Raw genomic sequence first — 15,050 nt, 5'->3', positions numbered from 1 at the left:
TTTAAAAGTTTAATTTGTCTGACTATATTTATCATGAGTAAACCAAAGTGTCCCAAATTTAACAATGTAACTTTTTGTACACCAGCTCTGTGGTGCAGAATTTGATCCTGGACACCTTGATGTTAAGACTGTTTTATAAGATCTTGACTCTCTGATGATATGAAAATACTTTGTTGCATGTGTGTGAGTGGGTAGACTCGGTGCTTGTGTGAGTGTGTCTGTGATTTGGACTAAGTGTGGGAGGCACTCCACCCTGTCTGCTAAAACAAAGGGACTGCTTAACTATTGCCAGATCTCATCTTGACACGCATGCAAAAGTGTGGATGCACGTGCACGCACGCACACACTTACTTCTCTAACAAGCTATTGCTGTTACCTTCCCCACCCTCACACACTCTTTATGTCTCCCTCTAAAGCACTAAATAGTTGCAAAGGAAAAATATCTCCTAATTTCTCCATATTTCAAAATACAAGAAATATATTATGTTAAAGCTAATATAGCCAGTAGTAGCATCATGAAAATAAGAACATCGTGCCTGCTTGGCTGAGCCATGTAATGGCTACATCATAACACCAAAAACAAAGGGAGCAAAAGGCAGCCTGGAGTTCAAGAACTTAATGCAAATAATCCTTGTGTATGAATGTCTTATTTTTATATGTGTATATATATAGGGTACTCTATATATTCCAATATTTCGAGAAATATAATCTCCTAGTACTTTGTAAAATCATTGGAATATGTAAAAGATATTTTAAAGCCACGGATATATTACATTGTAGCAGTAAATCATCCATAAAGACTCAAATGACAAACCAGTCACATTGTTGGGGATTTTACTTCTTTGTGTAAAGCAAAATTATACAAAGTTCTGTATAAAAGTATAAAACATAATAGATGTGATACAAAACAAGGGCTTTTTTTTTTCCTGCCAACCAGCAGCCATCATTACATACTGTACAAATATGAGACGATATGATGTCTATGAACATAAAATTAGCACCATAGTTGAAATCAGTGGTCCATCATTCATGAATACACACTTGCACTCACAGCAAATGACACATTTAGAAACACTCACAGGTGCGAGGAAATGAAAGAAGGAAAGGCACAAAGCAAGAAGAGGAAGTCAGAGGTACTGGACTTCCCCTGGTGTCTGAAAAGGCCTTGGTGAGCTCAGCTGTTCTATTGTCACTAGAACAGTTTTCTTGTGGTCAAATAAAAAGCGGTGGGGGATTGTTCAGAGCCACAATGTGATACTGCTCTGTGTCAACTAAGAGGACTTGGTAGTTTTTGGATTCTAAAAGCTGTACAGTGTCAACATTTCTTAGGGTTTTCATAGTTCTAGTCGGAGAATCTCTGCATGTCACTGTCTCTACGACCGCTGCTGTTGTCCAGAAAGCGGTCACAGGGGAACTCAATGAGATCCCCCTCCTCTAGAGGTGCAAGTCGCGCTGGACGACTGGTTTGGTAGCTGGTGAAGTCAGTGGACACAGAGGTAGACGCCATGGTGGGACGAAACGGGCGCCTGGTGGAGTACATGTGGCGCACATGCACGGCCGACTTCCTCCTCTGCAGCCTCCTCTTCAAGCTCCGCCCCAGCCAGACTCCACCAATGACGAGCAGCAGCACGGCGTTTCCGGCCAGTGTCGCCACTGTCGCCAGCTGGAGGTCAGAGGTCAGCGTGCCTCCACCACTGAATACCTCAGGGAGAGTGACCAATCCTGCGCAGTGGTCCCGAGGGGCGACTTGGCAAACAGATCCTCCGACTACTCCTTCCACACAGACCATGTAGGTCAAGTCTGAGCTGAGTTCTCGAAGGGTCACAGAGCGAGCTGTGCCGCGGGCATAAACGTAACGGGGGAAGCGATCTGGAGCGCCAAACCGGTCAAACAGAATCCGGTAGTGGACTTCGTCCAGACCCGGCCCAAGTCCTGGCGTGTAGCGGTGATGATCCCTTGTGGTCCAGTAGACGGTGACAGTACTAGATGTCACTTGATCCACTGAAACATTGGTGATGAAATGGCGGTTGAACACACATGGATCTGTGATTACAGGCAGAGCCTCCTCCTGATCTGACCTGAAAAGATCAAACTTTTCTCCTGACTGCCCAGACGAAGTTGTGGTTGGCACTGTGTTTAAATCAATAGGGTTTCTGCGACTTGATGTGGAAATGGCTGGTGGATCCGTTCTGAAAATGACATTTGACCTTCGTCTCCCTTTGGCTCTTTTCCCAGCTGCCTCTGCTGCAGGTCGTGACCTTGGACTGAGTGACTCCTTTTTTGGTTTCTTTCTGTCCAGTGAGGAGGAGGGTTCTGCCACCTCTGGACCCCCCTGGTCTCCCTGGATTCCCACCTCTTCCTGTCCCTCTTTTCTCCATTTTTCTGCTTCTTTGCTCAACATCACCCCACCCCTGTTTCCCTGTCTAAAATCTACACCTTCTGACTCTTCCACCTGACCTTCTCCACCTCTCTCCTCCTCCTTTATTGCATCTGTTATTTCTTTTCCCTCCACTTTTACCAGTACACCCCCTCCCCGACTCTCCTCAGGCCCAGCTTGGCTCCGACACAAGTGGGTCCAGTTCCCGAGGGGCTGCAGCTGGGAGCTGTTCACATAGTCCAGATATTTCCCCCTCAGAGTTGCAGGGTGATGACATTGCACAAAAACAGTCAACAATTTGCCCTGAGAATGTGCAGCAGTCATCCATCTCTTCAGCTCCTCCAGGCGACAGTCGCACGTCCAGTTGTTGCCGTGGAGATCCAGGTCGTAAAGCACGTTGTTGAGGGCAAAAATGTCACCAGACAGACTGGTGAGAAAGTTGTTCTTCAGCTTCAGCACTCTCAGGTGCTTAAGCTGCGTAAAAGCCAAAGAGTCCACGTTGGAAATACGGTTGCGACTGAAGTCCAGCTCCTCTATTTGCTCCAGAGGATCGAGGAGACCGGCGGGGATTTCCTCCAGTCCGTTGCCGTCAATCAGCAGTTCTCTGAGGCTCGACAGCCCCTTCAGAGCCCTGCTGTCCAGACGGGAGATCCTGTTGTTGCTCAGGGACAGTTTGGACAGCTTTCTCAGGTTTTGGAAGACGTGGTTTCCAATGTGTTGGATCTCATTTTCAGACAGCAGCAAAGTTGTCAAAGCTTTGAGTTGGGAAAAAGTGAGGACATTGCGCACGGCTGACTGCTTGTTGTGGGCCAGGTTTAGAAAGCGCAGGTTGGCTAGTTTAGAGAAGGCGTTTCTGTGAATATGCTGCAGTTTGTTGGATTCTAGGTGGAGATAATGTAGACTGGTCAAACTTTTGAAAACAGAGTCCTGCAGAACTTCTATTGAGTTGCCATCTAGGCGCAATTTGACGAGATTATCCAAGTTGGCAAAGAGCTCTGGTGTAATTTTTTTAATGTAATTATTATTTCCATAGAGAATAGTTAATCTCCTCAAGGGCTGTAGAGTTCCAGCAGGTACATTAGATAAAAGATTATGTCCCAAGTACAGCTCTTCTAGCTTGGAGAGTTTCTCAAATGCTTTGGAGTGAATAGTTTGTATTTGATTGTACTGTAAATTTAACCTTACAAGGTCACTGTACCGTGTGAAGTCGAAGGCAGAGATGTTACCGATGAAGTTACCCCCAAGGCTGAAGATCAGCACCTCCTCGGGCACCCGCAGGGCGGGTTTGGGCACAGTGCGCAACCCGCGGTTGGTGCACATTAGGTGCTGCGGGTGCTGACAATCGCAGCGGTCGGGACAAAAGCTTGTCGCCGGCGAGCAGGAGATGAACCCATTGAGCGACAGCAGGAGAAAGCATGTCCCCGCCAGGAAACTGCCGGTATCCATTCCCAGAGCGCGGCTGGCACAGCCCGAGACTGATGCGGCATTCGCGTCCTGTTGTTCAGGTGCAGTCGCCCCCCTCTTCCCTCAGGCTGGAGACCATAATCCACTTTTTGCTCTGAAAAGTGGAGAGAAAAATGGTGTATTGATCAAGCGCATGGCCGCATCGCTGAGCAGCATCATGTATAAGGCAATTGATTTGTGCAGCGCGCTCTGATGCTGTGTGAGGAAACGCTCACCTCCCCAGTAAAGCCTCCATCCCCCCAAGTGGTCATCTGCTGCGAATTACAGAGATCCGCAAAAAAAAAAAAAAAAACAGTAGAGTTCAGGCGCAGAGCGTGCTCAGACACACACACACACACACACACACACACACACACACACACACACACAGTGAAGTAGTCCCTCCTCCGCAACTCTACGACCTTGCCAAAAACAGATGTGCACAAATCTTGACGCACGAGATCCAGAGTTGTGCGCGTGCACGCGGGCAGTCAAACACACAGAGACACACCAACGAGTCCACAGTGAGAGAGGGAGGGAGAGAGAGACTGAGAAACCCTTTGACCGAGTTTTCTGCGCGCCCCCGCAGCAACCGGGGGTCTGAGATCTGGATCGGATCCCTGTTATGGACAAAGCAGACAGGAAGATTTCCTTCCCACGGAATCCCAAGAGAACCCCAAAGTGTCGGATTCCCTCGCAGGAGGGTGCAAACGGAACAAATCAGTCACTCATAAGACGAGTTTAAACAAAACTCTTCGACTCATATTGTCATTGGTTTTGATCATCTAGATGCATAAAAGCGAGGGAGTGAACAGCCATGTACTCTGCGACCCAGAGGACATCCAGTCTGCCCGGTACAGACATTGCATACACAAAGCGAGTAAAGCTACAATCAACACGTCAACAGCCCCGCATGCACCCTAGTCTGTGCAGTAGGAACGCCACCATTATGCAGCCCAACTGTAATTTACCATGCTCTCATTAAGGCGCCCTGCGCGGCCGGGGCCGCCAGGAGCACAGATGGCTCACACTTGCGGATGAGGAATCCGGGTCGTGAAGTGTGCGTTAAGACTGGCGAGGAGAGGTGCCAAATCGGAGTTAAAGAGCTCCAGCCTAAAAGAGGGGAAATAAATGCACACTGAGTGAAGCATGGGAAGATGTTGTGCAGACTGAAGAATGATGCTACATGAAGGTTCCTGTTCCATTCCAGTCTGAAAAGCATGCGGTGTCACTGCCAAGACATCTGCACATTTATAGCAGAGGAGGAACAGTGCTTACCCACTGACATGGCCAACACACAGCCTAAATCAGTGGTTCCTAACCCTTTTCTGTGTCATGTACCTCCACAGCCTTCAGTTCGTGTTTCCCATGAGTTTTAACTATAAAGCTGGACACTGTTAGAATATTTTTTCCATGCAATTGAATCGTCAATGCCTCGGTTACCTTGGTCAAGGTTCAGTTAAACATTTCGACTCCTCATCCATTTACAGTTTATTAATTAGTTTTAGCTAAATATTTCCACTGTTTACTCTCGACTCTTTGCCGTCTACTTCAACTTCTCTGTTCACTTTCTAACTGGTTTTCACGCACTCTCAATTGCAACAGGTGATGTTAATGAATAGAGATTTGTGAACCATGGGAAGGATATGCAGTCATAATTCACTCAAGCACACAAAGTCTCTCTCTCTCTCACACACACACACACACACACACACACACACACACACACACACACACACACACACACACACACGCTTTTTCAACCACCCTTGAAATACAAGTGATGCAATGGTTTCCAGAGCCAAGCTAATGCACAACTGATGCAGCGCTCTGCATTTCCAGCACAGAGCAGGCGCTCTCCCTGATTGGTCTCATTCTAATGCATATCGGCTGGTAGACATCATAGTCAGCAACTATAGCCCTGTGCGTGAGCGAACGTCTGTGTATGAGAGAAAGAAAGACAGAGAGAAATCCAACCCTTGGGGAAGCCCCCTCTCTCTGGGAGGTCATTTCCTGTCTGGCCATTTCTCTACAGTATTTCTGAACCCAAGCCCCCCCCCCGCCCGCAACCCTCCCTTAGTTCTGGTCTCAGACACAGCAGGACCAATGCAGTTGTTTTATGGTCGCCTGGTCTGTGTCATAGTTGAAAGGAATACTCAAAAGATTTCGTCGGCATAGACTGGCTTTGACTATAGCCTCAGAGATAAAATGAAAGTATTAACGTTTATGTAGTAACATTTGGACAAGGGGTAAAGAGTCATTCCCAAGAGAATCCAGCGTGTAAGTGAGATGGACAGATAGAATGAAATATGGAAACAAGATAAACAACAGAGATAAAACCGTCTGTGGAAAGTGAGAGCCGGGGATCAGAGGAGCCGGGGAAGCGAGTGCAATGTTAAACTGATGTAGACAGAGATTTTTGTGAGGGAAGAAGTGTTCTGGACTTGACCCAGATTCACAAAGGCACCGGCACAATAGGCAGCACGGAGGACCCCGCAAAGAGCTGCCTGCCCGTGCCTGCACACAATAAAGGCTGCAGGCTGGTTTCACCAGCCCATCCTTTCATCGCCTCTTGCTCCCCTCTAATCGGGCCCCTCACTGTCCAATCAACCAGCCATATGTCATTTCAGTCTCACAGTAGAGAGAGAGAGAGACAGAGTGTGTATGTGGGAAACCTAATTCCATCACGGGGAGAAAGAGAGAGAGAGAGAGAGAGAGAAGGGCTTGTATATCTGTCTGCACCTGACTGTGCCTGTTCCTTGGGAAGGACAAATGTGTGTATGTGCGCTCAAAAGTTTGTCTGCGTGAAATAAAGAGTATCTAGGTCAGAGCAGGTGAGTTTGTGCTTGCATGTGCATGTAAATGAGCTGATGGTGCCGCGTATGCAGGTCGTCCGGGAGGGTTACATTTCTCCTGCACAGTCTTCAGGTGTTGAAACAGCTTCTCTATGAATGAGGGAGAGCAAGTATTTGTGGTGAAGGTATAAAGTCAGTTTTGTTGCCCAAGCAGCAATAAGAATTATTATACATGGTTTGTATTCCATAAACTTTATCCTTAGAAGAGGTGGAAAGTAACTAAATACATTTACTTAAGAAACTGTATATTTACATTTTGTGCCTTTTTATATTTTTACTCCACTGTAGTTCAAAAGGAGATATTGTGCTTTTAACTCTTGGTGCTTTTCACAACAGTAATTTTTGCATGAATAAAATTGGGAGCATTGCATTGTGGTATTGCTGGCAAAAAACAGTGTACATGCCATTGGACACAACTGTCTTCATTCCATTGTGGAATTTTTGAGGGGCCCCATATAGTAGATACGTTTACACACTCAGAATTCAGACACTTAAATAAAATGATGGAGGGTAAATATGCTGCACTATATAGGAAATAGGGAGTAATTCCAGACACACCACATGACAAATGATAAACTTCATCTGCTGATGATAACAAACGTGATAAAGTCAAAAACTCGAGTTTTGATTGAGTAAGTGGAACTGGAGTGTAGATGAATGGATGAATGAATTAAATTTATTTCATGATTTAAACCTACAGATTAAAAGCAGTCACAACACTACAGATGTTGTATTGGAGTTGAAACATACACGAAGCAGTTTAAACACATACGACCAAATAATGTAAAAATGCTGCTTAGATAAGTGTGTTAATAATTAAATATTCTGTGAATGAATGAGAACCTTTTTAAAGCTGAGGTACATTTTATTGGTGATAATTTTTGAATGCAAGACTTAAACATTTGCTTTTTTAAGAATTCTGTATTGAGGTACTACTTCTTAAAGGAATAGTTTCACATTTTGGGATATATATATATATTTATTTGTGGGGTGCAGCAACTTTTGATGATTACCTGGCAACCTGACCGACCAAGGCAAGAGAAGGACTGGCACACAACCTCACTGTAAAAAGACAACATCTTGTGTTTCACACTTTTGTTTTCTGTACAGACTAAACAAACAAGATATAACTCGTTAATTAGTGAGCTCTAAAGTGCTCATAGGTTGATTTTGTTCCCTCTGCACACAGCCAGGCTAGCTGTTTCCCTCTGTGTCCAGTATATAGGCTCAGCTAAGCTAACCGGCTGCCTGTAGTAGCTTCATATTTACCGTACAGACACGAGAGTGGTGTTGATCTTCTCAACTAACTCTCAGTAAGTGAATTTTCCCAAATGTGAAAGTATTCTTTTAATGAATGTCAGTACTTTTTTCCACATCTGCTCTCCAGCTGAATATTGTTTAATTCAGATCTTAATGAAATTAATACATGTAAAAGCATATAGCAAGGCTAAAATGCTGCAATTTACCATGCCACGACCAAATAATGCACACACATATGGGTTTAGCACATGCACACAATTACACAAAGGAACACAAAAGCACATAAGAAACAGGGGGTGAAACCCGTTGAAGTGATCATTTATCATGTATACCAAACATAGAGACCTACAAAAATGCACCCATATAGAGAAGGACAGCAGGACTCACAGTGTAGGGACTAATGAGCCTCACACAAAGTCACAAGCTTGCAGGAAGTTGTGCGAGTGGAAACATATGCATCCTATTGTACCTCAGAATGCAGGGATCTCTGCGGCTCATTTATTCCCTGCGGGCCTAACATGCATCACAGAGACAATCCATGTGGGACGCTTCCTGGTAACATAACACTGCATGAAACTAGCACATGTCTGGAGCTTATCATAGTAATCAGTATAAAGGATGGGCTGCAATGAATGACGATGAACAGCTGCTTTGGTCAGATTAGCCCTCCAACGGTGCTCTAATCAATAGGAAATATTTCAAACAAATTGTCCCAGTGTGTTGGCAGGGTCTGAAAGCATGTGTTGGTCCATTTGTGGATACATGTACTTTTGCATGTTTATAATCATGTGTCATAATCACAGTTTTTGTGTCTATGTGTGAACTATTACTTGATGTATTTTTTGGGTCCTTCAACGAATCAGTATGCAGGAGTAAAGGAGGGAGGGCAAAACAAAAGGAAAGAAAGAGGGAATGAGGAGGTGGAATTGTGTGTGTGTGTGTGTGTGTGTGTGTGTGTGTGTGTGTGTGTGAGGAGAGTTTACATGACCAACAGCTGCTGGGATCATTAAGTGCTTTAGCTAGAGCTAGGAATCAAAGATCTAGTCCCTGCTCACACACATTAACGGTGTGTGTGCGCTTGTATGTTTGTGAGTGGATGAGTGAGTGTGTTTATGCACTTAGAGGGAGCTGGTGAAAGAAAATCTATCCCCTCTGTGCAGCACGTGTCTGCAACTGCACTGATATGCCGCTGTGAGCAGAGACTGAAGACCCTCTGTTTTACTGTATGTTATACAGAAGATGAAGCCACATTTTAGGTGGACCTAATTGTATATAAATTCGAGAAAAAGAGTAGAGGGAACACCTGGGCCCCATGCCTGCAACCCTCCACATTCCCAATGCTCCCCTAATCAACTCTCCCAGCTGGTTCCCATCTCAGGAGGGAGAAAAGGAGAGCAAGATTGAGGGAAAGAGCAGAGGGGACAGAGTCCAGTTGCAGCAACTGAAAGAGAGATCTCTACAAATCATCACTCTGCTCCAAAAAGTATAACAGTCACATCAAAATCAGAGCAAATGAGCATGTCATAAACAGCTGGCACTCTGAAATTGCACCATGAACCAAATGGCTGATTACAACAACACTAGCCCATCATGCAATGTGGGAAATGCATTTGCACAACATTCCTTTCTGCTTTGGGAGAGCGGCAGCCTCTCTTGCCTGACCTCCAGGGGTCACGTTTTGTCTTTGAGACCAATATGTTGAGCGAGGCGGGGAGTGGGGGTGGGGGGTGGTTGGTGAGGGAGGAAAGGAGGGGTGGCATAACTTTTGGGGTTTCAGTCAACCCTGTGAGAGTTAAGATGGAGGGAATAGAGCAAGGAAAAGGGGAAGGGAGGTACTCGACATCTGGAAAAAATTAGAGTATGCTTTTGCCCTGTTGAAAGGGTGGAGAGACTGGAGGGGGAGATAGAGGAATAAGGAGGGTAGTATAAAGGATAGTGTGTGTGTGTGTGTGTGTGTGTGTGTGTGTGTGTGTGTGTGTATGTGTGTGTGTGTGTACTGGGAGGGCAACCCTTTGAACTACAAAGTCTGATAGAAACTGTCTGCATGCACATAATCAGCCTCGATCACGTAATGACACCGAGAGAACGTAATGCCTTAAGATCTTTAGATCACTGAGCCGCACAGAAGATAACACTCATACTCAAAAACTCAAACACCCTGAAAACCGTGATAAGCTGTGCAGGGCTACACCAGCACACACAATGACATGAAAGCAGGCATAAAATTGCACATATGCACATGTACTCCGGATTAGCATCACTCAATCTAACACAATGCAAAAAACCAGTCACAAACAAGAGTACAAAAAAATGTGGGCTTTGTGAGTCATTAAAGCAAAAGTAACAGTCGGTAATTTATAGAGCTGAGACATCTGATCTGCAGCTGTCAACCCAGAGTCCCCACACTGTTTTGCTTCTGTGCAACGTCGCCCTCTGCAGACATGCAACATTATAGCATATGGAGGCAACAGTTCAGTAATATTGTATTTGAGTGCTGATCCCTTCTGAGAAACTTTGTTTTTGCTTGCCTCCTTCTTCACATAGAGTTCTAAACAAGGCTAGATTACCAACTAAGCAAAGCGGGCAACTGACCCTGGACCCAGACCCTCAGGGACCCAGGGGACTCCAGGTGGAGGTGTGCTGGTTTGGCAATTAGTTTGGTCCATACTGAAATAGAGTTAGGTCCATAAGTATTTGGACAGTGACTCAATTTTCATTATTTTGCCTCTGTACACCACCACAATGGATTTGAAACAAAGCCATCAAGATGTGATTGAAGTGTAGACTTTCAGCTTTAATTCAAGGGGTTTCACAAAAATATAATAATAGCCGTTTAGGAATTACAGCCATTTTTTTACATAGTCCCTCATTTTCAGAGGCTCAAAAGTAATTGGCAAATTTACAATTGATCCGTTTCATGGCCAGGTGTGTCTATTTCATGACAAATTGAGTAGATAAAAGGTCTGGAGTTGATACTAACTGTTGTATTTGCATTTGGTTGCTGTTCATGGGAACTCTCAATATGCCGTCCAAAGAGGTGTCGATCCAAATGAAGGAGGCCATCATTAGGTTGAAATAAAACAAAACAAACCTATGAGACAGATAGGAGTGGCCAGATAAATAATTTGGTACATTCTTAAAAAGAAGGAATCCACTGGTGAGCTCAGCAAAAGGCCTGGAAGACCACAGAAGACAACTAAAGTGGATGACCGCAGAGTTCTTTTCATGGCGAAGAAAAATCCCTTCACAAAATCTAGACAGGTCATGAACCCTCTCGAGGAGGTAGGCGTATCATTGTCAATGTCTACGATCAAGAGAAGCCTTCAAGGATGTAAATACAGAGGGTTTACCAGAAGGTGCAAACCACTGGTAACACTCAAGAACAAAAAGGCCAGATTAGACTTTGCCAGAAAATATCTAAAAAAAAAAACCTGACAAAGCATCTCAAGGGAGGAGTTAATGTAATATTTTTTGTGAAACCCTTTGAATTAAATTGGATGGATGCATTGCCATGAAGTTTTGTACAGACATTCATTTTAATAATCTTTTCCTCTAGTGTCACCAAAGGGTTGGCATATATAAATAAGAGTAAAATGTCTGTATCAAAAGTCAAAGTTTCAGTCTTCCCAATATTTGGTTCAGGACGAAATACCTGCAAAACTAATGACTGCCATCAGCCCCAGATGTACTTTGAGCTTTGGGCTAATTAGAAACTATTAGCATGCTAACAAACATTATACAGTACCTGCTAAACATCAGCTGTTAGCATTTAGCTCAAAGGACTGCTATGCCTAAGTGCAGCCTCACAGAGGCACTAGCATGACTGTAGATTTGTTTAATAATATATGTACCTCTAAATTACAATATAAACTGAATAGGAGCCTTAAGGCAAAGCCTGCATTATCAATTCATCTTGAGGCCCCATCTTTTGTAGGCTTCCCATGTTTAAAATAATTTCAAGGCCTTTGTAATTTTCAGTATATATTGTTCTTGCATGGTGCATTTTGTCTGAATAAAACTGCGCTTAATAAAATTACCACATACAAATGACTAAACACTAACTAATACATACATGCTACACAGAGAGTGGGAGGAACAGGGCTGATGTGGGGGCAGCAGATAACTTTTGCCCACAGGGCCCCCTAGTGGGTTAATCTAGCCCAGGATCGGAGGTCGGGTTCAGCTACAGAACAGAGACTCTGTCAGTGTCTTGAGGGCACTTCAACTTCTAAGACCAAGAGGGAGGCTATGAGGTCCTCTGGTAGAAGGGTGTTGCCCCCTCCTTACACTTAAAAGTTCAAATTGCACAGTGCACTTAGCGAAGTAAATTACAGACCTTATGATGCAGTCCAAAACAATATACCCCCCCCCACCCACCCAACCCCTATGTTCAAAAGTCCAGATCATCTGGCTGACAACCAGCAGCACTCAGCACAACAAGGGTCTTTCAATTTCCAGCATGAATGCAAGCTGCTCAGTGTGCAGTAACCATATCTAACCTATAGATGACGCTGCCATACACAATCTGCTCGCATAGTATGTGTGTGTCAGTGTGTGGGTACTGTGAGGGAAAGAAAGGTGATAAGGGATTTAAATAGCTATAGTAGTTTACACAGACTTAAAAGTGTATTTATCCCCTTGTATTACATTATCTACTGGAAAGTCAGCGTATGTCTGGTGCATTCTCAGGATCGCCACCTCACCGCATCTGTATATGTGTACATTGGCGTGTTTCAGAGTGTTTGTCTCTGGCGTCAGGTATGCAAGGGTGTGTTCCCTTGTGGCTACAAATGTGCACTGTTTAGATATGCACAGGCGAATCCACCTGGGTTGGAAAATGAAAGGATCTGTGATACAAGCACCAATAACAACCTCCTCTTAATGCCTGTTCAACTTACAACATCCCACTGCTACATATCCGCAATCAGCATTCAGTGTCTCTTAGTCAGTCCTGATGCAGTAGGCCTACATTCCTTTGAAGTTCAAACAGGACTATTAGATTTGTCAGCTCTGAGTTTCTGGACACACCCAGCTCTGACTCTCCCTGTCAAAGACGTTCCGCCCCCCTTTTCATGTCTTCCCTTTGCTCTGTTGCTATAGAAATAAGCCCGGGCAGGAAGTGGCAACCTCATGCCCATGCAAAGGGGGAAATTTGTTTTGTTGGGTAAACACATCCAAAGCATGAAGGTGGCTTGGATACAAGGACAGCAGAGGTGGAGTGACTAAGCAGGGCTTTCTCCGAAGAAGACATGACGGGCATAACTTCATCAGCGAAAGAAGGACGTCAAGTAGAAACACACAAGCACGTGGTCGTAGTTCGCCCACACGCTCATTCTGCCTGGGTGCACACACACACACACACACACACACACACACACACACACACACACACACACACAACTTCTCTCTCTTACTCACCGTTTCAGAAATCAGTCAGCACTGGGTAAAGCCATCTTTTGCAACCAGAGTTTGTGAGGAGAAGGACCAAACAATCTGTCACTGGACTCTGCATCATGTTATGAAGCAATTAGACCAGACAGATTATTAAGCCAGTAGGTGTGTATCTCCACACCTACTGGCTTTTATATATGAACAGAGGGCTCCATAGAGTAAAAATATGAAAGACATTGCAGAGCTGAAACAATACATGGATTAGTCCATTTGAAATCGTTGGCAACTATTTCGACAGTCTTTTAAGTGTTTTTCATGGCAAAATACCAAACAGTCCCCGATTGTTCTAGTTACAAATTAGCTGCTTTTCTTTGTCTTTAGTGATAATGAACTGCATACGTGTAAGTTTTTTGGGGTTAAAACAAAGAAAAAAAACCTAAACAATTTGATGACATAACTTGGGCTTTAGGAAATTGAACTTAATTTTAACTTAATTTTTTTCACGATAAATCACTTAAATCAGTGGCAGATGACTCAGTAATGAAAATAAGTTAGTTGCATCCCTAATTTGATAACGGCCCATTTTCTGGAGCTCGGAGCTTTTTTACTTGAGTAACATTGATGGTGTATGACTTTCTCTGACCTCCGAAGCTGCCTAATTTGTTCTGTAAAAGCCAGTTTTGGGCTGGAAGTGTTATGGTCAGATATTTAGAAGTTGACTTGTTTCCTCTTTGGAAATCCAACAGCATTTGGTTCGTTTGGGCTACAAGGCGGACTGGACACGAGACAATGTAACACATGTAAAAACCTGTGTGTTATTGACTGTCTTACCTTTTGAAACGAGAGTGAGGGTAAAACAGAAACATACAGTGATACATTAACATACAGCACCACACTAAACGTGTATTCGTGTGACTTTGCGTCGCTCCGACAACTGGAACTTACCTAACTCTCACCTGGGTTTTTTTTTTTGGTTTTTTTCCCCTCTCTCCCCTTCTCGTTCACATTTTTGTTGACGTCACTCCGTCGTCTGCTCAAAGACGGGCCCGCCCTACCTCCAGCCCCCGCCCCCTTTCGCCACGGCCCCGGTGGCGATTGGCTACGGACGGCGCCGGTCACTCCTGCCCACCAAAGCAAACCCCTCCCCGTCCACAACGCTCCGGCATCGAGGCGAGGAGCCGAAGCCCGGAGTCAGGTACGGTGCGTCTTTACTGCTGGGAGAGGGGATGCCGTAGCTTTCGCCACAGAACCGTAAGCGTGTCTTTCTTCCACCCTTAACTCATGACTCGTGTGAATTCTATGTCCGTCGTTTTCGCTGTTGCCGCCCGGCTTCCGTTTGAATCAGGCGGCGGAGTTGACGGCGCTCCTGCCGCGTCTTCGGCTGAACGTTTCGGCGCTGAAAGCCGGGCGCCGCTCGCGATGGAATTTTTAATGTACTTCCTCGTGACATTTTCCCGAGCGACTGGTTTGTGAGAGTGTCCCCGTGTTCGGGGTTCGGGCTTTCTCATCGAGGCTGTGTGGAGCACCGGGTTTACGACCACATGGTGTGCGCCGACAGGTTTAAATTTGCCGTGTTGGCAACAGGAAACTGAGCGGGGCTGTGAATTTAAACGGGACACCTGTGTTTTTCTCGCCCTGCAGTTAGTCTCCATTATTAACCATTTAATTTAGCCAATCAGCACCGGCTGCTGTGCTGACATCATCCCCAGCATGAGCAATCTATT

At 44.9% G+C, this 15,050-nt stretch overlaps 2 protein-coding genes across 4 annotated transcripts in view; one reads left to right on the top strand and one right to left on the bottom strand.

Annotated features, from left to right (window-relative positions):
- Positions 1–833: 833 nt before the first annotated feature.
- Positions 834–14,465, bottom strand: tril (TLR4 interactor with leucine-rich repeats). 3 transcript variants are annotated; one of them, XM_040121515.1, is made up of 4 exons: positions 14,158–14,248; positions 13,354–13,441; positions 4,057–4,095; positions 834–3,935 (listed from the first exon to the last, which is right to left on the bottom strand). In XM_040121515.1, the coding sequence occupies exon 4, from the start codon at positions 3,821–3,823 to the stop codon at positions 1,343–1,345; it is 2,481 nt and encodes an 826-aa protein (XP_039977449.1). In that variant the 5' UTR covers positions 3,824–3,935; positions 4,057–4,095; positions 13,354–13,441; positions 14,158–14,248; the 3' UTR covers positions 834–1,342. The 3 variants fall into 3 exon arrangements, with proteins under 3 accessions (XP_039977449.1, XP_039977451.1, XP_039977450.1); XM_040121517.1 differs by lacking the exons at positions 4,057–4,095; positions 13,354–13,441; positions 14,158–14,248 and adding an exon at positions 14,382–14,465; XM_040121516.1 differs by lacking the exons at positions 4,057–4,095; positions 13,354–13,441; positions 14,158–14,248 and adding an exon at positions 14,272–14,307.
- Positions 14,448–15,050, top strand: part of LOC120786222 (oxysterol-binding protein-related protein 3-like) — an 18,739-nt gene continuing 18,136 nt past the window's right edge. Inside the window, exon 1 of the mRNA XM_040121518.1 lies at positions 14,448–14,577. The gene's annotated coding sequence lies outside the window, so the exon portion shown is untranslated. The remainder of the gene's footprint in view (positions 14,578–15,050) is intronic.

This window comes from Xiphias gladius, chromosome 24, assembly GCF_016859285.1.
Source record: "Xiphias gladius isolate SHS-SW01 ecotype Sanya breed wild chromosome 24, ASM1685928v1, whole genome shotgun sequence".
Classification (NCBI taxonomy): domain Eukaryota; kingdom Metazoa; phylum Chordata; class Actinopteri; order Istiophoriformes; family Xiphiidae; genus Xiphias; species Xiphias gladius.
This window is presented reverse-complemented; position numbering and strand designations above follow the sequence as displayed.

Excerpts from the sequence above, each read along its gene's own strand:
- tril (XM_040121517.1), bottom strand. The coding sequence starts at position 3,823 with ATGGATACCGGCAGTTTCCTGGCGGGGACATGCTTTCTCCTGCTGTCG.